At 54.8% G+C, this 20,456-nt stretch overlaps 8 protein-coding genes across 8 annotated transcripts; 5 read left to right on the top strand and 3 right to left on the bottom strand.

Moving 5' to 3' along the window:
* Window positions 1-728: 728 nt before the first annotated feature.
* Window positions 729-1,985, bottom strand: HMPREF1541_03619 (uncharacterized protein; the record flags this gene model as incomplete). Its single annotated transcript, XM_008717970.1, has 1 exon — window positions 729-1,985. One exon carries the CDS (start codon window positions 1,983-1,985, stop codon window positions 729-731), a length of 1,257 nt encoding a protein of 418 aa, XP_008716192.1.
* Window positions 1,986-3,065: 1,080 nt separating this feature from the next.
* On the top strand, window positions 3,066-7,830 carry HMPREF1541_03620 (sulfite reductase (NADPH) hemoprotein, beta-component; the record flags this gene model as incomplete). The annotated part of the gene is made up of 3 exons (XM_008717971.1): window positions 3,066-3,096; window positions 3,153-7,542; window positions 7,593-7,830. 3 exons carry the CDS (start codon window positions 3,066-3,068, stop codon window positions 7,828-7,830), a joined length of 4,659 nt encoding a protein of 1,552 aa, XP_008716193.1.
* Window positions 7,831-8,549: 719 nt separating this feature from the next.
* Window positions 8,550-11,327, top strand: HMPREF1541_03621 (uncharacterized protein; the record flags this gene model as incomplete). The annotated part of the gene is made up of 1 exon (XM_008717972.1): window positions 8,550-11,327. One exon carries the CDS (start codon window positions 8,550-8,552, stop codon window positions 11,325-11,327), a length of 2,778 nt encoding a protein of 925 aa, XP_008716194.1.
* Window positions 11,328-12,056: 729 nt separating this feature from the next.
* On the bottom strand, window positions 12,057-13,144 carry HMPREF1541_03622 (uncharacterized protein; the record flags this gene model as incomplete). The annotated part of the gene is made up of 3 exons (XM_008717973.1): window positions 12,057-12,900; window positions 12,948-13,031; window positions 13,083-13,144. 3 exons carry the CDS (start codon window positions 13,142-13,144, stop codon window positions 12,057-12,059), a joined length of 990 nt encoding a protein of 329 aa, XP_008716195.1.
* Window positions 13,145-13,568: 424 nt separating this feature from the next.
* HMPREF1541_03623 (uncharacterized protein) lies at window positions 13,569-14,306 on the top strand (the record flags this gene model as incomplete). The annotated part of the gene is made up of 1 exon (XM_008717974.1): window positions 13,569-14,306. One exon carries the CDS (start codon window positions 13,569-13,571, stop codon window positions 14,304-14,306), a length of 738 nt encoding a protein of 245 aa, XP_008716196.1.
* A 201-nt stretch (window positions 14,307-14,507) lies between these two features.
* On the top strand, window positions 14,508-16,059 carry HMPREF1541_03624 (uncharacterized protein; the record flags this gene model as incomplete). Its single annotated transcript, XM_008717975.1, has 2 exons — window positions 14,508-14,636; window positions 14,683-16,059. 2 exons carry the CDS (start codon window positions 14,508-14,510, stop codon window positions 16,057-16,059), a joined length of 1,506 nt encoding a protein of 501 aa, XP_008716197.1.
* A 391-nt stretch (window positions 16,060-16,450) lies between these two features.
* Window positions 16,451-17,658, bottom strand: HMPREF1541_03625 (uncharacterized protein; the record flags this gene model as incomplete). Its single annotated transcript, XM_008717976.1, has 2 exons — window positions 16,451-17,516; window positions 17,609-17,658. 2 exons carry the CDS (start codon window positions 17,656-17,658, stop codon window positions 16,451-16,453), a joined length of 1,116 nt encoding a protein of 371 aa, XP_008716198.1.
* Window positions 17,659-18,411: 753 nt separating this feature from the next.
* Window positions 18,412-20,246, top strand: HMPREF1541_03626 (uncharacterized protein; the record flags this gene model as incomplete). Its single annotated transcript, XM_008717977.1, has 2 exons — window positions 18,412-18,774; window positions 18,822-20,246. The coding sequence occupies 2 exons, from the start codon at window positions 18,412-18,414 to the stop codon at window positions 20,244-20,246; spliced, it is 1,788 nt and encodes a 595-aa protein (XP_008716199.1).
* Window positions 20,247-20,456: the final 210 nt, after the last annotated feature.

Raw genomic sequence — 20,456 nt, forward strand, 5'->3', positions numbered from 1 at the left:
ATACACGCTGAATTGACTTTTGAGAGAAAAGAGTGCTATTCAAGTACAGAAATGATGAAAAAGACCGACGAGAAGCAGAAATGGTGGTGTACAGATGGTAACGGGGTAGGGGGAAAGGCGAAAAAAGTCCAAGGGCTTGCGGCGCCGAATCATCGGAGGTGGAGCAACAGATGAACCAATCGGAGTTCGTTTTTCCAACTCCGCGTTCTCCTGGAATCCGGTCTTCTGCTCTACTACAAATACACTGCTTGTATGGTTGTACTTGACTCTTCGGTGCAATTCAACCATTTGACCACTATGTGGTGTCTGTTAGGCTGCCTGCAAGTAGTTCTCCATGTAAAGTTCGAACTCGTGCAGCTGCCTGTACTTGGATGCTTGTTGAGGCCCTAGACGGGACCTGCTCTTCCAATAGCCTCCTTTCCGCTCTCTGCTATGAATCCGTCAATGACCCAACCACGCGTCGATGCCTTCAGCATGCATAAGTCGGTGCGCATTCAGTGGGCTACCCCATATGTCAAGGGGTCGCCAGTGACAATGCACAACTGCGACAATGCGAATGAAAATCGATGCTTGCTCGAGATGAAGGAGATTTACTCGCTCCATGCTTTGGTCACGCCTTTCAAACGACAGCTGCTGATGCGAAGCAAGGTTTTGAGATCACAAGAATCCCTAATCATGAAAGCAGCTGCAACCAACTGATTGAGATGAACTTGCGTATTCTCAGAGACTTAGCTCTGTGTATCTTTGGTGTTGCCAGGCTGGACCTTCTTTGGCCGACCTCTCTTCCTGGCAGGAATTTCTGGCGCATGCTCAGGTTCTTCTTTAATCGTGATGGCGGTATCCGCGGTGTCGTGCATGTTGGTGTCGGTGTCCATATCTTGCTCCAGGTCAGAGGCCTCCGGGCTACTCAGATCACTGTCTGAGCTTTGTTCCAGTAATGGGCCCTTGCTAGGATCTGCAGATAATACCGCCTCTCTGGACTTCAATTTCTTCTCCTCCTCAGCTTTCTTCCGACGTGCTCGCTCTCGCTCTCGACCCCGTAGCTTTGCTAGAAGCCCCTTCTTCCCATCTTCGCGTGGAGCACTCATGCGATCAAGCCAGTCACCGTTGCTTATCATGCTCTTCAGAGCTGGGCTGTCTTCGAATTGCTCCGCACTGTATAGATGGCTTTCGGCGCGAGACTGTGCTGCATCGTCCTCTTGGTCAACCCACTCGTGGAGCTGCCAGGGATCGATCTGGATATCTCGTAGCATCTTGCTGCTAGCGTTTAGGCTGCGGTCTCGTGGGTCTTCCTTGCTGTCTTTGAGCTTGATTTCGATGGCTTTTGATTCCAGTTTGGGAGCAACCTCGAGGCCAGGTTTGGCCTTGTTGGCTGCAGCGCCACTCATCTGCAGTCGGCGCTGGTTGTTTTCGTCTTCGGCATCTATATGATGGAGCTGAGGCCGCATCTGAACCACAGCATCCAGATGCGAGAGGTGAAGCACGTCGTTGCGCAATGAGCCCAAGAAGTAGATTGGCTCTCGTTCGCTTTGTTTCGCAATTTTGCCTCCCAAAGTCTGTGTAGCCAGAGCGGATCGTGAAAAAGCTGCGCCCTGGTGCGATGGTACATCATGTAAAGAGCCTACTTGCGCCGGCCCAGAATTGAAGCCTCCGGCCAAGCCATGCGAGCCGCCAGCCCGAATCGTCCTACTATCTGCCACAGCTGCGCCATATCTTGAACCGGCCTCTTCGTTGTAGTATTCAGACGTCACTATGGGCACCTCGAGCTCCAATACACCGGTGTTCTTCTTGTATTTCAGAGACTGGGGTTTCTGTTGTCGGGAGGCCGAATATGGGCGAGAGGATGGACGGTGAGCAGGATATTGCAGCACGAAGAGCTGGGAGTCATCAGTTGAGGTCGGCGCCGAATATGGGTCTGTCGTTGCTGGCGGGCCCGTGAGGATCACATCATAGGATGCGATGACTGGATCATCCTCGTCTGCCATAATGAAGAATTGTGACGAGTTACCGTCCGTCCAGGTACAGAGATATCGGCCGGGTTATGCGACACGTCCGGACGCGGTCAGATAGGGCAGGAAAACGTAGAGCATGGCTTGTCGGGAATTGTTCAAACGATATCGAAAATATTTGCGGGGCTCAAAACGCGCTGTGAGCCTCAGCCTTGCAGCACCCCGCCGACAGGGCTGCACTGCTTCCGCCACTCCACCTTCCTCCCAACCGGCTACATTGGTTGAGCTGTCCATATTTGATGGTAGACGGAGAAGACAAGTGGACACTACCTTGAGGTCATTTTACAGACTGAAACATCCTCTGGACATTGGCTGCTTGGGCTTACACCAGCGCCACCGAGGCTCTATGAACCCCATTCACCAGTTGGACGACAGAAAACATTGCAACGTGGCCCTCGCGACTGTGATGTACTGAAAACACGAGGCGATTTGCCACTCGCATTAGAAGTTCTGCCTAGGGATCACGACTACAGTGATCCCAAACATGCCTGGGGAAGGTTGCCCCACTTCCTTGCCGCTTGTAATCTCAACAAGCGGTATAAAAATTCACTGCCTGAAATTGCCTGATTCGGTTTAGTGATTGTGCCTCGTCGCCTGGACTCTCCCAACACGAGCAGAAGGCAAACACGATCGGCAAAGGAAAGGGAATGGAGCAGCGAAAAGTCTGACTTGCATCGGCTGCTTTTCAACGTGTCATAACCAGTGAAAGCCGCGGCCGACAGGGTGATATACATAGTCAAGTCATCATCGGCTGTCGCTGTTGCGCCGGCCGTCGGAGCTACCGCCAAGCCCCGATCAGCTCCACCTCATTTTCTGCAAGGCGCACGCCATCTGCGACCAATGGCAGGCATCCTAAATGCTCTGAGAATTGTCAAGGTGGGCCAACTTCGTTCTGGCCGCGATTTCACCATCGCTGCGCAGCGAAGAATGCCGGGCTGCGGAGAAGAGTGGTTGGAGGTAAGTCGTTTTTCTGTAAGTAGCTCGTGGAAGCGCTTCTCTTTCCTTCCTCGTTGAACAGTCTTGCTGCCTTGCTGTGTCGTGCTACTGTAAACCAATATGGGCTCAATATCAAGCCCTGCTGAGGCTGGTGAGTGGTCTTCCACCCTACAGTCTGTCTGATGCCGTACTGACACATTGATGTAGTGGCAAGAATTGCCTATTTGGCCTCAGATGTTGTTCTTTCGGTACAACCATCATTGAGTACCGATAGCGAGTTCAGCCATCATCTGTCACGCTACGCTGCCAATGAGGCGAAGAATTACTTTGGAAAATCGGCACCAGAAATCCTTGCGGTCCGTCAGAATGCGGACCCTCTGCTCTCAGCCTATGCGCCACTAAGAGAGGGCAAGCTCCTCTCTGCGACTGCTCCCTCCTCTATCCTCCTCCACTCCATCCCACATCTCTACAAACTGGCCGAATACCCTGCAGTGCTCCACATCGCTCTGGATGCAACCCAGCCAGACTTCTCGGAGATCAGCTCTATCAGACAGTGCGGTTTCACATTTCTGCAGTCGGAAACACTTCAAGAGGCGCAGGATATCGCTCTGACGGCGCATGCACTCGCCGTAAGAAGTGGAAAGGGCGTTATTCATTTCTATGACCCATCAAATTCAATTCAAGACAGCCCCATCCAGCCCGAGAGTCGGGATCTTGTTCAGGCATTGATTGGCGATGAACGTCCAAGGGCTTCATATACAGAGGCGACCGAAGAGTCTCTATATGTCAACGATGGCCGTGCTGCTGTCGTGACAGATTTTGGCTTGCCCCAGGTCAATGCATCTGCCAATGCCGCCTCAAGATCTGAGCTCTTGCCCGCGACCAATGGCGCCCAGAGCGCTTCCACGAACGGAACGACGGATATATCCTCGACGGTGTCATCCCGGCGAGACAGCAGCTCGGACGGTGCCATGGCATCATCAATGGCCACTACTGTCGAAACACCGATATCAAGACCAGTAAACGCCACAGATATCTTCAACTTTGCCACAGAGATTTGGGCTGTCGTCTCCAGGCTGACCGGTCGGTCGTATTCTGCGATCGAGTACTCAGGCCCGCCTGACACAGAATCCGCTCTCTACATATTCGGCTCTACTGGTGTCTTTGTGGACATACTAGATAGCGAAGAGGTCCCACTAGATTTGGCCAACGTTGGCATCATTACCGCCCGACTTTATCGCCCCTGGCTTGGCACCTCTGTTCTTCTAGACTCGATTCCCCGGAGCATCAAGAAGATTGCTGTTCTTGAGCAGATCAGGAGGAAAACTACCAAGTGGGGTCCTTCGTTCCTTGATCTTCTCTCCAGTCTGAGCCCAACGGCGGGTGGCAGCAATGGCATCCAGCTAGTGCAATACAGGCTTGGCCAGATCGATTCCGCCACCGCCACCCAAGCTCTTCGTGGTATCTTTCAGAATCTTACTCCGGTTTCTACGCCTCGGAAGCATTCCCGTAGGAGGGGGCATTCTCAGGCCGCTGTCGTACCAATTCAGAATCTCAGCATTGGAAACGAGATCGAGCCTGTTATCCACAGGACGCCTGTAGAGCAGCCGGGCCTGGAAGATGCATACCTCAAAATCCTGAATCAGCTCTTCAGCTCACGTCTCTACCTCGCCAACCAAGCGAAGTCGAAGAATGCCGGTGTTTCTGCGAGCCTTGCAGCCTCGCCTGAATATGGCTTTGGATCTCTCTTGGCTCGTATTGAACACCGCGGGCGCTTCGTAAAGGAAGCCGAAACAGCTGCATCCAGCAAAGAGTTCATCACTGATTCTCCCAAGCAATGGCTGTCACGGTGGGCCTTACATGCCAACGATGCCCAGAAGGCTAATGAGTACGCACCGGAGGTCATTTCACGGCTATCTAACGATGGTTCGAGGCTAGCCACATCCTTACTCGACAACAAAGGTCTGTTCTATAAGGAGTCGCAGTGGGTCATTGGCTCAGATGCTTGGGCATATGATCTTGGCAATTCTGGCGTTCATCATATCCTGGCTTCGGGTGCCAATGTTAATATGCTCATCGTTGACTCCGAACCATATTCAGAGCGCGCCAAAGCCGATGCGAATCGGCGCAAGAAGGATATTGGCCTCTACGCCATGAACTTTGGCAATGCCTACGTCGCGTCCGTCGCGGTGTACGGCTCTTACACTCAGGTCTTGGAGGCAATGCTCGAGGCCGATAAGTTCGATGGTCCGTCGGTTGTTCTTGCATACCTGCCTTACAATAAAGAGAACGATTCCGCTCTCACCGTTCTACAAGAGACTAAGAAGGCTATCGACATTGGGTATTGGCCTCTCTACAGATGGAACCCGGCCAACGAAGCTAAAGATGAGCCGACATTCTCGCTCGACTCCGAGCGAATCAAGAAGGAGCTCGAGGAATTTCTCAGGAGGGACAACCAGCTGACTCAGCTCATGAACCGTCACCCTCAATTTGCTGCAAATCTCTCTGAATCATATGGCACCGAAGTCAGGAAGCTACAAAAGCGGAAAGCCAAGGATGCCTATGAGACGATGTTGGAAGGTCTGTTTGGCGCTCCTCTAACCATCCTGTTCGCCTCCGACAATGGTAACGCAGAGGGTCTAGCAAAGAGACTTGGAAATCGCGGAAAAGCCCGGGGTCTGAAGACTATGGTCTTCGCGATGGAAGACTTCCCTATTGAAGATCTTCCAGGCGAAGAAAACGTTGTCTTCATCAGCAGCACTGCCGGGCAAGGCGAATTCCCGCAAAACGGACGTGCTTTCTGGGAGGCCATCAAGGATGCCAACGATCTCGATCTGTCGAATATTCATTACTCGGTCTTCGCTCTAGGAGATCGCCACTACTGGCCTCGTAAGGAAGACAAGGTCTTCTACAACAAGCCAGGCATTGACCTCGATAAGCGTGTCAAGGCTTTGGGCGGCAAGGAGCTAGTTGCTATCGGCCTCGGTGACGATCAAGACCCAGATGGTTTCCAAACTGGTTACCAAGAGTGGGAGCCCAAGCTCTGGCAAGCCCTCGATGTTGCGAACGTGGAAGGACTGCCCGAGGAGCCTCCCCCATTGACCAACGAAGACATCAAGATTTCGTCAAATTTCCTGCGTGGAACCATCTTGGAAGGTCTCGCAGACACTTCCACCGGCGCCATTGCTGCAGCTGATCAGCAGCTGACCAAGTTCCACGGAACCTACATGCAGGACGACCGTGACCTCCGCGACGAGCGCAAGGCGCAAGGGTTGGAGCCTGCTTATTCATTCATGATCAGATGCAGGCTGCCTGGAGGTGTTGCTAGTCCTGACCAGTGGTTGAGGATGGACAAAATTGCTTCCGATATGGGCAACGAGACCATGAAGTTGACAACCCGCCAGACATTCCAATTTCACGGCGTCATCAAGTCGAAACTCAAGCCCGCTATGCAGGCTATCAACAGAGCCTTGATGACCACAATCGCAGCGTGTGGCGATATCAACCGAAATGTGATGTGCTCAAGCTTGCCAACTCAATCTGAATACCATGCTCAGGTACATGCTGTGTCGCAGAAGATATCGGATCACCTCCTGCCATCGACAACAGCCTACCACGAGATTTGGCTGAAAGACACAGAGACTGGAGAGAAGACGCAGGTTGCCGGCGATGCTGTGCAGGACTTTGAGCCTCTCTATGGTCCCACCTATCTCCCTCGAAAGTTCAAAATCACGATTGCCATCCCACCACACAACGATACGGACGTTTACGCCCACGATGTTGGCTTGATTGCCATTCGGGACGAAAAGACACGAAACCTCAAGGGTTTCAATATCCTAGCTGGTGGCGGTATGGGTGTGACTCACAACAACAAGAAGACGTATCCTCGTACCGGTTATATGATGGGATACGTGCCAGCCGATGCAGCTCACCTGGTCTGCGAGAAGATCATGCTTGTGCAGCGTGACAACGGTGACCGCAAAAACCGCAAACACGCGCGCTTGAAGTATACTATGGATGACATGGGCAACGAGGTCTTCAAGGCCAAAGTCCAGGAGCTACTGGACCCTTTGAACATCAAGTTTGACGCACCTGCTCCCTTCAAGTTTGCGTCGAACATTGATACTTTCGGCTGGCAGCAGGACGAGAAGGGTTTGAACCACTTCACGTTCTTCATCGAAAACGGTCGTGTTGAAGACACCGCCGATTTCCCAATGCGGACTGGATTGCGGGAGATTGCCAAAGTACACAAGGGCGAGTTCCGGCTGACGGGCAACCAGCACTTGATCTTGTCCAATGTCACGGATGCCAACAAGCCGCTCCTGGTGGAATTGATGAAAAAGTACAAGCTTGACAACACACAATTCTCGGGTCTGAGGCTATCCAGTTCAGCTTGTGTCGCCTTCCCGACCTGCGGTCTGGCTATGGCTGAGTCAGAACGCTACCTGCCGGAGCTCATCACGAAACTTGAAGGCTGTTTGGAAGAGAACGGCCTGGCTCAAGACAGCATCGTCTTCCGCATGACAGGTTGTCCCAACGGATGCGCTCGACCGTGGCTCGCCGAAGCAGCATTCGTCGGCAAGGCCTTTGGCGCATAGTAAGTTTCCCCGTATCCCATGTCAAATAGTCAATGCTAACCTCGTGCAGCAATCTCTACCTCGGCGGCGGCTACCACGGTGAACGGCTCAACAAACTGTATCGCAGCTCAATCATGGAAGAAGAGATCTTGGAGATAATGAAAGACCTGCTATCCCGGTATGCAAAGGAGCGTAACAAGGGCGAGCATTTCGGTGATTGGACAATTCGTGCTGGCATCATCAACGAGACTACTGAGGGCAAGCATTTCCACGAAGACACCGCTGAGGTGGAGAGCGACGAGGAGTAATTTGTACCAGTTGGAGCGTTCTTTTTTACGTGCATAGCGTTACGGCATAGGAGGGGTATCCTTTCGACGCAAAGCGATGGACTTGTGTGGATTAAAAGTATATAGTACGCCGTTTGCCAACATGAAAGCTGAATGTCGTTGTCGTTCACCCCTTAAATTCGCCAAGAAATCATTTGTAGCACTATCTTGCACTTTCGCCGAACGCATCCTCCCTCGTCTCGCCTTCACCGCTACATCCTCTTACTGGCATCGACGCCGCCACATCATCAGATCGCCAACGGTGGCCCATCGGTCGCGCTGCCGTGGTTAGGTTTCGCGAGCCGAGATCGACCCTCGTTTAAGCTGCAAGACAATCTCGACTGGCGACAAGGCATCGATACGAGATTGCCGTGGCACGTATTGCCCAGCTTTGCCGGGGTTGTCGTGAAAATCCACCGGACACATGGCCTAAAACGCACCTCAATCCGGGGTACTATCGATTCCTTGAGAAACCTGTATCCTGGTAACACCCCATGACTGACTTTGCTGCCGTGAGACTGGGCTCGGTGTTGCAAGCAAAACAAGTGCGCATAGACTCCATTCCCCATCCCAGCGTGCCGGAGCAGCTTGATGATGCAGATCGTCAAATGTCGGAGCGCTGAGGCTTCAAAAGGGTAGTGCTCCCCGGTATGTGGTGCACTTTGCTCTTTCAGTGATTGCCACACTCCTTTCTGCCGGCCATGCTTCGCCAAGTCACTCATTTGTCTCTATTCTTTTCCTTTGTTCTTCCATCCCTATCCGAGGATTTACCTCAAGATGCGCGGTTCTCTGCGTTCCAAAGTGCATCTGAAGAGGCGAATGCGACCGTCGATGCCGTACTGGCTTTGGCGGTCCCAGAGGGTTATGTGGCCGCACCGTGGTATCCGACTCCCCACGGCGGTTGGACACCAGACTGGGCCGAGAGCTACGCTAAAGCGGCGGACTTGGTCGCTAACATGACTCTTGCCGAAAAGACGAACATTACCACTGGCACAGGATACTTCATGGACCGCTGTACGGGGAACACTGGCAGTGCTCATCGAGTTGGCTTCCCACAACTTTGCCTACAAGATGGCCCACTCGGTGTGAGAAACACCGAGAATAACACGGCATTCCCTGCTGGTATCACCATTGGCGCGACGTGGAATAAGGAGCTTATGTATCAGCGAGGTGCCGCAATTGGCCAGGAGTTCCGCGGCAAGGGTGCCAACATCCATCTTGGACCAAGTGTGGGAGCACTTGGTAGGAAGCCTCGTGGCGGACGCAATTGGGAGGGCTTCGGCTCCGATCCCGTCTTGCAGGGCATTGCTGCACGAGAGTCCGTCAGAGGTATCCAAGACCAAGGTGTCATCGCAACCATCAAGCACTGGTTGGTCAACGAGCAGGAAATGTTCCGAATGTACAATCCTTTCCAGCCAGGCTACAGCTCCAACGTCGATGACAGAACACTACACGAGCTCTACATGTGGCCGTTTGCCGAGGCCATCCGGGCTGGCGTTGGTGCGGTCATGAGTGCTTACAATGCCGTCAACGGATCGGCATCTACCCAGAATAGCTACTTAATCAACAATCTGCTCAAGGATGAGTTGGGCTTCCAGGGCTTCATGATGAGTGATTGGTTTGCGCAGAACTCAGGTGTTGCCACTGCGCTGTCTGGTCTCGATATGTCTATGCCGGGCGACCCGACAGTTCCCCTATTCGGAGACGCATGGTGGGCATTTCATCTGACTGAGGCGGTCCTCAACGGCTCCGTACCAGTTGACAGGATCAACGACATGGCCACCCGCATCGTCGCGGCGTGGTATCAGATGGGCCAAGATCAAGACTACCCGGAGCCAAACTTCTCCTCTTGGACGGATGATGCGGTAGGGTTGCTACATCCAGGGGCCCTCATTTCCCCGCAAGGAGTGGTGAATGAGTTCGTGGATGTACAGGGCGATCATGCCGCCATCGCTCGAGCCGTTGCGACGGAAGCCATCACATTGCTGAAGAATGACAACCAAACCCTGCCTTTATCATCTTCTGCAACACTTGCAGTCTTCGGGTCCGCGGCAGCTCAAAACCCCGATGGCCCAAATAGCTGTGCAGATAAAGGCTGTAATAAAGGCACCCTTGGGATGGGCTGGGGTTCTGGAAGCGCCGACTACCCATATCTCGACGACCCCATCTCTGCGCTTCGACGACGCACTTCCAATCTGACAGAATACTTGACAGACACCTTTCCGTCCACTATCGACGCCGGCGAAGATTATGCCTTGGTGTTCATCACGGCCGATTCAGGAGAGAATTACATCACAGTCGACGGTAACCCGGGTGACCGAACAGTTGCAGGTCTTTACGCATGGCACAATGGCGATGAACTAGTCGAAAAGGCCGCAGAGCAATACGACACGGTGATCGTGATCGTCCAAACCGTCGGGCCAATCCTGATGGACTGGAGTGACCTCCCGTCCGTCAAAGCAATCCTCTTCCAGCACCTACCAGGCCAAGAAGCGGGCGAGTCGTTGACCTCGATCCTCTACGGCGAGGAATCACCCTCCGGCCACCTCCCCTACTCAATCACCCACCAAGAATCCGACCTACCTGAATCAGTCGACCTCGTCTACTTCGAACTCGGCCAGCCCCAGGACACCTACGCGGAGCGGCACTACATCGACTACCGCTACCTCAACGCCCACAACATCACGCCGCACTACCCCTTTGGCCACGGCCTCTCCTACGCCAACTTCAGCCTCTCGACCGCAACCCTCACATCTCTCTCGCCACTAACCTCCCTCCCTCCACCTCCTTCCCCCAAGCTCCCCACGCCGACCTACCCCACTACGATCCCCAACCCCTCCACCTCCCCCACCGAGGCCATCTACCCGCCCAACTTCTCCCGCATCTGGCGCTACATCTACTCCTACCTCTCCGAATCCGACGCCCTACGAGCCTACGACATAGGACAATCCCCCACCACAACCCCCTACCCCTACCCCGCCGGCTACTCAGCCACGCAACGCAACCACTCCGTCCCCGCGGGCGGCGGCCCCGGCGGCAACCCCGCGCTCTTCGAGCCCATCTTCGCCGTCAACGTCACTGTCACCAACACCGGCGCCGCTGCCAGCACCAACAACTCCACCTCCAATTCCACCTCCACCTATACAGGCCACGCCAAAGCCGTCCTCCAAGCCTACATCCAATTCCCCGCCAGCACCCAATCCTCTTTCGACACCCCTCCCGTCCAACTACGTGGTTTCGCCAAGACGCGTGCCCTCGCGCCCGGAGAAAGCCAGGAGGTGGAACTGACTCTGACGCGCAAGGACGTCAGCGTGTGGGATGTGGCGCGGCAGAATTGGGTCGTGCCGGATCCGGCGGGGGAGTATCTGGTGTGGCTGGGCTGGAGTTCGGGTCAATTGGGGGTTGCGTGTAGTTCTGTGACGGGGGTTTGTGCGGAGAGGGAGAGGGGGCCTGTGGGCCTGGGCTTGAGCTTGAGATGAAGAGGGGGGAGGATGGGGATCGTGGTCTGCCGATAGAATGGGAGAGGGAATGTGGGGGATGTACATAAAGTCCCTCTGCCGAAGAAGGTCAGGCCAGGTGTGTGTGTGTGGGTGTGTGGCGAAAACGGGGCCGGGGGGGCTATATGGCTATATCTATCATAGGTATATGCATGTAATGATAATGTCTATCTATGCAAGAGACCTGCGATTGCCCACGGGATCCTATGATATAACCAGCTGCACCCCCCTACCAACCTCTACTCACATACTTTTTCCCCCTCTTCCCTCCCCTCCGCCACGTGTCTCATGAACGAAGCGAAGGAGGTTCAGGCCCAGTCCAAGCCTGCGGATCCAGTACGTGTCTGCAGTGCGGTAACACAGGCATCTCGCTTGCTTGACATTGAAAGACGGCCGAATCAAGTCCTTGTGCCGCCGGCTCGAACGGTGTTGTCCACAGGAGTGGCAAGCACGCGCTATGTCTTCCTCTCCATTATAAGCGCAAAGTCAGCACCGTGATCCAGATCAATGATGGTCTTTGTTGGCAAGGACATGGGGACTCGAGCTGACCTTATGTATCATCAACATTCTACTCTATAGTCGATCTGCCTGCTCTTGGTTGTCTTATCTACAGGTTCAATTCGCCGACCCATGCAGCCACGACATGGCGTGATTTACATTATGCAGCCGTTCGTTTACTCGCAGTCGATCCTCAAGGAGACCGCCCGGTGCCTAGGTGGGCTTCTCGAAGATCATGACGCCGTAGCGAAAATTCCCATTGGCGTAGCCCCTCCGCATGGCACGGAAGCTCTGCAGGAAAGCGAGTCCATCTCTCCCCTGGCTGATGGCGTACGCCCACAATGCGGGACTCGAGACGAGTGACCAGCTGATATCCCACGTCTTGGCCACGCCCAGACTCAAATCCTCCGGGCCGGCGACGAGGCGGAGACCGGCGGTCTCGGCCATCTGCACATATTCGTCCATGGTGTTCAGGCCGGGGAGCAGCATGCCATCTTCAATGGGCTTGATATCTGATGTGATCTGCTCGGCCGTGAGCGAGGGGGCTTTGAACCAGTCGGCGAGGACGAGGGTGCCGGAAGGCGTCAACAGTGTGAAGGTTGAGTCGAAGAAGAGGGGCTTGTTGGGGATGTGGGACAGGCATTCGGAGATCCATACAGTGTTGTACGACGAAGGCGGGAAGGTGGTTCTCAGTAGGTCGGCGTCGAGATGGAGGTAGCGGACCTGTCCGGGTTCGTAGGGTTGGAAGGGCGTCTCCGCTAAGGGCCCTTCGGTAGCTGGCTTCGTCGATCCCGCGGCCGCCGGTGGGCATTCCTCAGCAGTGATTCGTCGGGCGATTTCGACCTGCTTGCTGCTGATGGTGATGCCAGTGACGGTGGCGGCTCGGTGCTTGGCGAGGTAGCGAGTGGTACCTCCAAGACCACACCCAACATCTAGAACAGTGCCATTAGGTTGCAGGGCGGAGAGCTTGAGCAGATGGTCGATGAGATTCGTTTGCGCGGCTTCCTTGGTCGTGATGGTGGGTGTAAAGAGCCCATGGTGGATGTGTTGACCCCATCTAGAATTATGAGCACGACAGCAGGAGCAAAGATGCCAATAGCCTACAAGCGGTGATAGTAGTCGGACGCAAGGTCGTAGTGGAGTGTTATCCGCGATTTGAGGGGATCGAGAGCGGAGGTGTGGGGTTGGCTGGAATGCCAACGGTCAGTGGGCGTAGGGGAAACCGAGGAGTGACCGTACTATCCTGGAATCTCATGCTGATCACCCGGATGTGCTGCGGGATCTGCCACTGATGTCGCCATAATGATGTTCAAGGATACGAATTTAGATTCATTGACTGCGTGGGTCGTGTGGTGGTGCGTGGGGAAAGACAAGATTGGAGTCAGTCGGGTCCGGCACCCTTTCAGGCGACTCGTGTATCCGTCTGACACTCACGGTGTGCTTGATATCGTCTTCAGCCTACCAGTCTAGATGAACGGAGGGAAAGGAGTTGAAGTGTGACCGACACAGCGGACCCCACTCGTGCAATGTCTTGGCTTGCATCTTCCGCATCACCAACATGCACCTAGGTAATCTGTTGGGATTCAAGCTATTCTGTCTCGTATTCTATACGCTACTACCGGCTGAGATGCGCGTATCAGACGATCATACGGCTACCTAGGATTCCGAACCGGACCCAAGCACAACTGCCAGTCAGTCGTCCCCACCTGTTCATCTCTAGCCAAGATGTCGCCTGAAAAGCGGGTCAAACACCGAGATGAGCACGAGGTGAATGGTACCAACAACAGCATTGGCATGAGGCCTGAGCAGCAGGCACTGGATCAGGTCGCGGCACGACATCCTCTCCGGCCTTTGAACATGCTGCAGAAGCATGTGCTGTTCTGGGACCAGGATTGCGATGGCATTATCTGGCCCTGGCAGATCTACCAAGGATTCCGAGAGCTGGGCTTCAACGTTGTCTACTCGCTGGGGTCGCTGCTGATACCGCTATTCTTCTCCTATCCAACTCGGCTTGGCCACAGTTGGATCCCCGATCCGTTTTTCCGCATCTACGTCGACACGGGTAACAAGTCTAAGCACGGCTCAGACAGTGGCATCTACACCTTTGATGGAGACTTCAATGAGGATCGCTTCAATGAGATGTTTGAGTACTTTGATGAGGACAACGTGGGTGGTCTGAGCGCTGATGAGATGTGGAAACTCTGGCAGAAGAATCGGTGTTCGTGGGATCCTTGGGGGTGGTGCTTTGCATTCATGGAGTGGTCAACAACTTGGCTTCTGCTTCAGAGAGAGGGCAGGGTGTGGAAAGAAGACTTTCGTGCATGCTATGACGGAACGATATTCTGGAAGATCTCCTACGAAAGGACCCAGGGTGATGGATGGCAGCAGGGTTACGGTTTGCGCGACTTCTTCCGCGGCATGTGGAAGGGCAGGACTTGGAGGCTTTGGGAACTAGAGAAGTAAGGACGAAAGAGAAGTCGTGAACCATCTAGCTACACTCATTCTCAACTTCAAGCTCTTGCTTTCGACCTTACCATACCTTACCACCTTACCATACGCCAAGCGTTTCCGGGCCCACTTTAGTGACTGCGCGGTCGACGTTGCTCCACGCCGCAGGACTTTGACCCTGCGCACGCCAACTTGCACCCACGCGATGGCACCAGCATGTCGTTACCAGGCCTCGGGCTTACTGAGCCGGAAGAGGTAACCGAAGTCGAAACTGCCCAGCATGACCTCGCCAAGGAGTCGGAATGGAGGTTCGAGGTTGCTGTGGACAAATACATTCAGGTCAAGGTCAGCCAACTACCCTCCGCATCGCGTTCACTGTTGACTGTGTTAGGTCCTGACAGGATCTGCTGAAATATTCGGAACTGAGCTCGTCCTGGGAAACACCTACAACTTCACCAACACGAAAGCTGCAGTCTATACTTGGGAAGGATGCAGGCTCGAAGTCCGCGGCGACTCTCTCCAGAGCGAATACATTGCACGGGAAACACCGATGCACGAATATGTCAACACCCACTTCGCCCTCGACGGTCTGCGCGACAAGGCTAAAGCCGGCTTTGGACCTGCTCCACGTCTACTCATCCTGGGCTCTGACGACGCAGGCAAAACCACCCTCGCCAAAACACTGGTGGGATATGCGCTGCGAGCCGATCGCTCTCCAGTCCTGATCAATCTCGATCCCAAAGAAGGCGTCATGAGTATTCCAGGCACTCTGACAGCCACTACATTCAAGACTCTCCTTGATGTCGAGGAAGGATGGGGTACTGCTCCAATGAGCGGTCCTAATGGCTCAATACCTGTCAAGCTGCCCCTCGTCTACTACTACGGCCATGACGATCCCGCGCACAAAGATGGAAAGTTCTACAAGTCTCAGATCAGTCGACTCTCCCTAGCCGTATCTGGTCGTATATCTCAGGATGTCGAAGCTCGTGATTCTGGCCTCATCATCGATACTCCGGGCTCTCTGTCTGTCACCAAAAGCGGCAGCACAACCAACGCCGACATTCTCACACACGTCATCTCCGAGTTCTCCATTGACTGCATTGCGTGCCTTGGATCAGAACGTCTCTACAACGACATTGTTAAACGCTTCGATGGCAAGCCTGTGACCAATAGCTCATCCACGAACGGAGGCCTTACACCCACCATCTCGGTAGTCTCCCTCACCAAGTCTGGCGGCTGCGTAGACCGCGACGCTGCATATATGACAGCCCTGCGCGCCGCCCAGATCCGAACGTACTTCTACGGCAACCCCAAGCTGTCAAACGGCATCAATCTCCAGCCCCGCCAACAACAAGTCGACTTTTCAACCTTGTCCGTATGGCAACGCATCGGCTCCTTCGCCGCCGGCACCCTCGCCTCGACCGTAGCGACCGGCGAAGTCGACGAATTCCTCCCGGGCGACTTCGTACCAGAATCCTCCTTTACCACCGGTGGCGGCGTACCCCTCCCCTCGGGTCAAATGTTCGAAAGAGTCACCGCGCCCCAGCCAGCGATGCGCAGTTGTGTGTTGGCGCTTATGCACGCCAAGCCCGAAGCGGAACAAGACGAGCTGCGTGACGCCGAGGTCTACGGGTTTCTCTACGTGACCGACGTAGACGAAGCCAGAGGCAAGATCAGCGTCCTCAGCCCCATGGTGGGCAGAGTCCCACCCATGCCGTTGGCTGTCATCTGGGCTGGCTGGCCGGAGGGCGTGCTCGGTATGGTGTAGAACACCATAAATGAGAGTATATCTCAGAAACACGGCTAGTTGCCGCAGGGTCTTGCTCGCGACAGGAAATTGAGGGCGAAAACTAAGAAAAGGTAGGGGCTGGCAGCAGCGGGCTGGGAACATCAACTCACGAAGAACTGAAGGTGTGCTTGAGCTGCAAAGCAGGGCGCCGCGCCTGCGCGTTCCTAGGATAGATCAGAGGACTCGTAGCATATGCGTTGGGTTGGGTGATGGAATCAAAAAGTCCTCCCAAGCAAAGACTGTGGACGATGTTTCGATAGCCACGCTTTCTCTCGCAATGGTAGATGCATCGTACCCATCGATCTAGTCTAGTCTGTTTGTTGTACTTCAAGCAAATCCCCCAACACCTTCTCGCTCAACCCATTCATTCTCAAAGACCAAGCACACTCCTCAAAACCTCCACCGCGCTCCTCACGCCCCTAAGCGCATTCTCATCCGGCCCCTCCCCGGGCGTCCAGCGCGCATGCGCGAAATCAATCAAGCGCACATCATGCACCTTTGGCTCGATCTCTTCGTCATTCTCATCCTTGCCCAACCCTTGCGGACCCTCAACATCCACATCCACATCCTGACCCGCCTCATCCGCGCGTCTATTCCGCTCCTCGAACTCCAGCGCGCGTCCCAGCGCGGCCTCGTCCCCTTCGTACACGAAGAGCACGCTGGCGCTGTACATCCTGCTCTCCTTGCGCTCGAGCATGTAGATGATGCTCTCGAGTTCGCGCACGAAGCGCCCGCCGATCTCGGCGCGGTACTTGCTGTCGGGTGCCGGCAGGAAGGTCTCGAACGCCGCGCGCACGTCTTGGGCGTTCTTGAATTGGCGGCCGTAGAACTTGTCGTAGCTCTTGTAGCCGTTGTCCAGCGTGACGAAGCCCTCTTCCTCTTTGCTCAGCGCTTGACGCTGCTGCTGCTGCTGCTGCTGGCCCCCAACCCAAACCTTCATGCCCGCGACGCGGAACCCCAAGGATCCGCTCGTCGTCTCCGCCGCGACCTCGTCCAGCTTCTGCCGCTTCGCCTGCGGAGCGTCGTCATCCCACAGCCGCGCGCCGAGTTTCAGATCCAGCACGCAGGGTTTGCTGCAGCCGGACGCCGTGTTCGCCAAACAGATGGCGAGACCCGTCTTGATCTTCTTGCCGCCCGAAGGGGTCCACTCTTCGTCTTTGCCCAGAGGCACGGCGTCTTTGCTCTTGTTTTGCTGCTGTTCTCCACTCTCGTCGCCCTTGGGGGCTGCCGCCGGCGCCACGCCGTCTGTGCCTTGCAGGAGTTTCGAGAGACCAGCTTGGTCGGCGGCGGGCGCCAGGCTGCCGAGGAAGGTGGGCATGTGCGCGTAAAACGCCTCGTGTGCGGGGTCGGAGGATGCGGACTGGTAGAAGGCGATTTCGGCGGCGGTGCATGGCTTGGTTAGCACGGTGCCGGAGGCGTTGGAAGTGAGGCCTTGACTGGAAGTGGAACATGGTTAGTGAAGCCCTTTGCCGCGAAAGGGGGCGGGCTCTTGCAGAGAGGACGAGGGGTAGTGGGGGTGAGGACGTACTGGCCTGCGGCGCCATGGGCGAAGGGGACGGAATCAGTTGCGTCTGCCATTGTAAAACTCGTACTTTGGTCGTGGAGAGTGTTGTTGTTGCAAGTCTAGAGTTGCAAGTGCTGGTAAAGAGTATTGGGTGCCTAGTGCATGGCGGTTTCAGCAGACGCAGGTCTAGCGGCTCAGGGTTGATCGTTTCATCTTGGCATCAACCCGCTGTCGCGATAGGACAAATCTGTCACGCATATACTGTTGGAGTGGCTGCTCGTCCCGTGCCTCAGTCCAGTCGACAAAGTACCGAAAAGCCATGTCTGCGCTGATCTATAACTCACCAACGGCACAAAAGTTTAAGTGGTAGAGCCAGGTACGGAGACCGGGGACACCCGGACTATCGCCCGTAAGGCCGGCCTAAACCTGATGGCGTTAGGCATGGTTGCCTTGTTTCGACCTCAAAGAAACCCGCCGTCCATCTTCTTGCTTTGAGCATTGCCTTGCCTGACCCAACACATATGCTGCAAGCAGCTCAGCTAGACCTTGTCGCCATCAGTCACCCAAATTGCATTGGCTGACCATGATTTTAGATGAGGCAACTGGCATTCGGAGCAATTCACCCAAGGCTCGATTTAAATGTTTGCCATCTGCCAGCCGTATGCAGTCACTACGCAAACACTGAAAAAAGATATATATCAGTCTACCCACCCATTCAAAGTTCCAAGTATAACAGAGTACGCCCTGATATTCTTTCCCGTTTGACAGCCTCTCTGCCATTTCTTCTGCGTAGGACTTATTGCATTCCCACCTACACTGCCGCCACTATGGAATCGCCTACTCATCTTTACGCAGAAGAGTCAACCGGCGCTTCGGGTGATAAGTCGGTCAGAGAGGCATCTCAGACTCCGGGAGAAGGGTTGGATACCATCGACGGTGACACCATGCCGATCGAGCCGGCCCCACATGACAACCCATACGGCAGCGGCTCAGGCCAGTCTCAACCACTTCCCGATTCAGCCAATAATAAGAGCATTGGGGCCGGTGAAATGGCCATTGACAATCAAGTGAATGCAGAGAACGAGAATGGTGACAATCGAGAGCCTAGCATTGAACTTGAAGTCGAGCACGGTGAAGCGCCAAAGAAAAAGTCTAAGAAGAGATCTAAGCCCAAGAGCAAGCGAGGCGCAGTACGCAACTCGCCCTTCCCAACATTCGCGTTAGCTGATTGATTCAGGGCAAACCTACAGGCATGGAAGAGTACTACGCTGATGGCCCGCTCACAGTTGAAGAAGCCGAAGCAGAGCAAGCGCTATATCCACCAGACGCGCCCTTCATCAATCGCATCCTCACTGCCATTCAACGCTTTGAACGGACCAAAAGACTCTCTCCAGAGCGTAGGGATGTCTTTTACAAATATCTCGCATATGGTGGTATCGATGTCGGTCCCAACATGTTCCAGTCCAAGGAAACGCTCGACACATCCGATATGACCAAAGACGAGTTGGCCATTGCCATGTCACAAGTCTCGATTGGCACCGACAAACACAACGTCGATTCCCCAGATGCTATCTACGCAATTGACTTCCTCGGCTGCATGAAGGCCTTCCTCTCTCGCCGCGCTAGCGACATCTGGGGGCTGGAAACTTGGGAAAAGACTACTGAGGTGACATCCACCCTCGAGCGATTCATGCAATACCTACTGCAGCGCGGAGTCTGTCCGGAATACGATCAAGAAGTGACAGAGACTCGCAATTTCTGCAAGAAAGCAGCCGAGGAGCTGTGGACAATCACCCAAATCCGGCGTCGTCTTCCCGGCGACTTCAACATGGCATGCTCCACTCTCTGCGGCGGCCAGTTTGCCCAGAACTACGATGGAGAGACATACTATGGTCCCCAAAACCCGGGAGAAGTCAACTTTGTTGGCTTGACTAAGGAGACAGCTAATCAGATAGTCGGCCTGGGCATCGCATGCCAGGCTCCTGAACACGTCTTCCAGAAGCACAACCAACTGCCTCGCAATGCAGAGACAGGCGGTGTCGTCGTCAAGATCGAAGAATCCCGTCATAGCGCCGGCTTCGAGATCACGCGCATCGAGGGCCCCAGCCTCACCGACCAGGAGATCCACGACATCTACGGCGACCGCTTCCGCAGCTTCCGACGAGTCTGCACCGTGTACGCCAAGCCTTGGGAGAACCCGGAGCGTCCACCCGTGGACCTCTCGCCTCAAGAGCAGGCGCAGCTCGACCGAGATGACCCTGAGCAGCCAGCTGAAGAGTACGTCTTCCTGATCGAGCAAGCTATTACCCTCCAAATGCGCATGGGCATGAAGGTCGAAGCTACACTTCACAAGCTGACGTCTGGCATCTGGTTCTTCGACGAGTTCATCAACTTGTACCCCAGCTTCGACACATACTTGTGCAATGAGCTGATGGTCAATTACAAGAAACCGCGTTGGCTTGAAGGCAGTGTGCAGTTTGCGGAGCAGCAGGAGCGTGAGCGGTTAGAGGAGGAGAAGCGCAAGGCGGCAGAGGCGGAGTTGGAGCAGGCTGCGAGTGGTGAGGCGGTGAGCGAGTCTGAGCGCAGTGGTGGAAACAGTGTGCTCAACGAGCATCGTGAACAATCCAGCACACCTGTCACAGGCGCTGCGCAGCAGGCCTGAAGCTTTGCTCGACACCGACGCGGCGAAGACATCATGATAGTGAGCCAACTCGTACCGAGAGAGTCATCACCGGCCCATCTCACATCACATGCCCTTGGAAATCTGGAGGCAGCCGGCTACATTATGCCATGATGCAGCAATCGCCTATCAAGGAAGGCCGCATGAACGACAGAACGAGCGCAGCGATATGACAGACGCTACTCACTAAGA

This window comes from Cyphellophora europaea (genome assembly GCF_000365145.1).
Source record: "Cyphellophora europaea CBS 101466 unplaced genomic scaffold supercont1.3, whole genome shotgun sequence".
NCBI classification, from domain to species: Eukaryota; Fungi; Ascomycota; class Eurotiomycetes; order Chaetothyriales; family Cyphellophoraceae; genus Cyphellophora; species Cyphellophora europaea.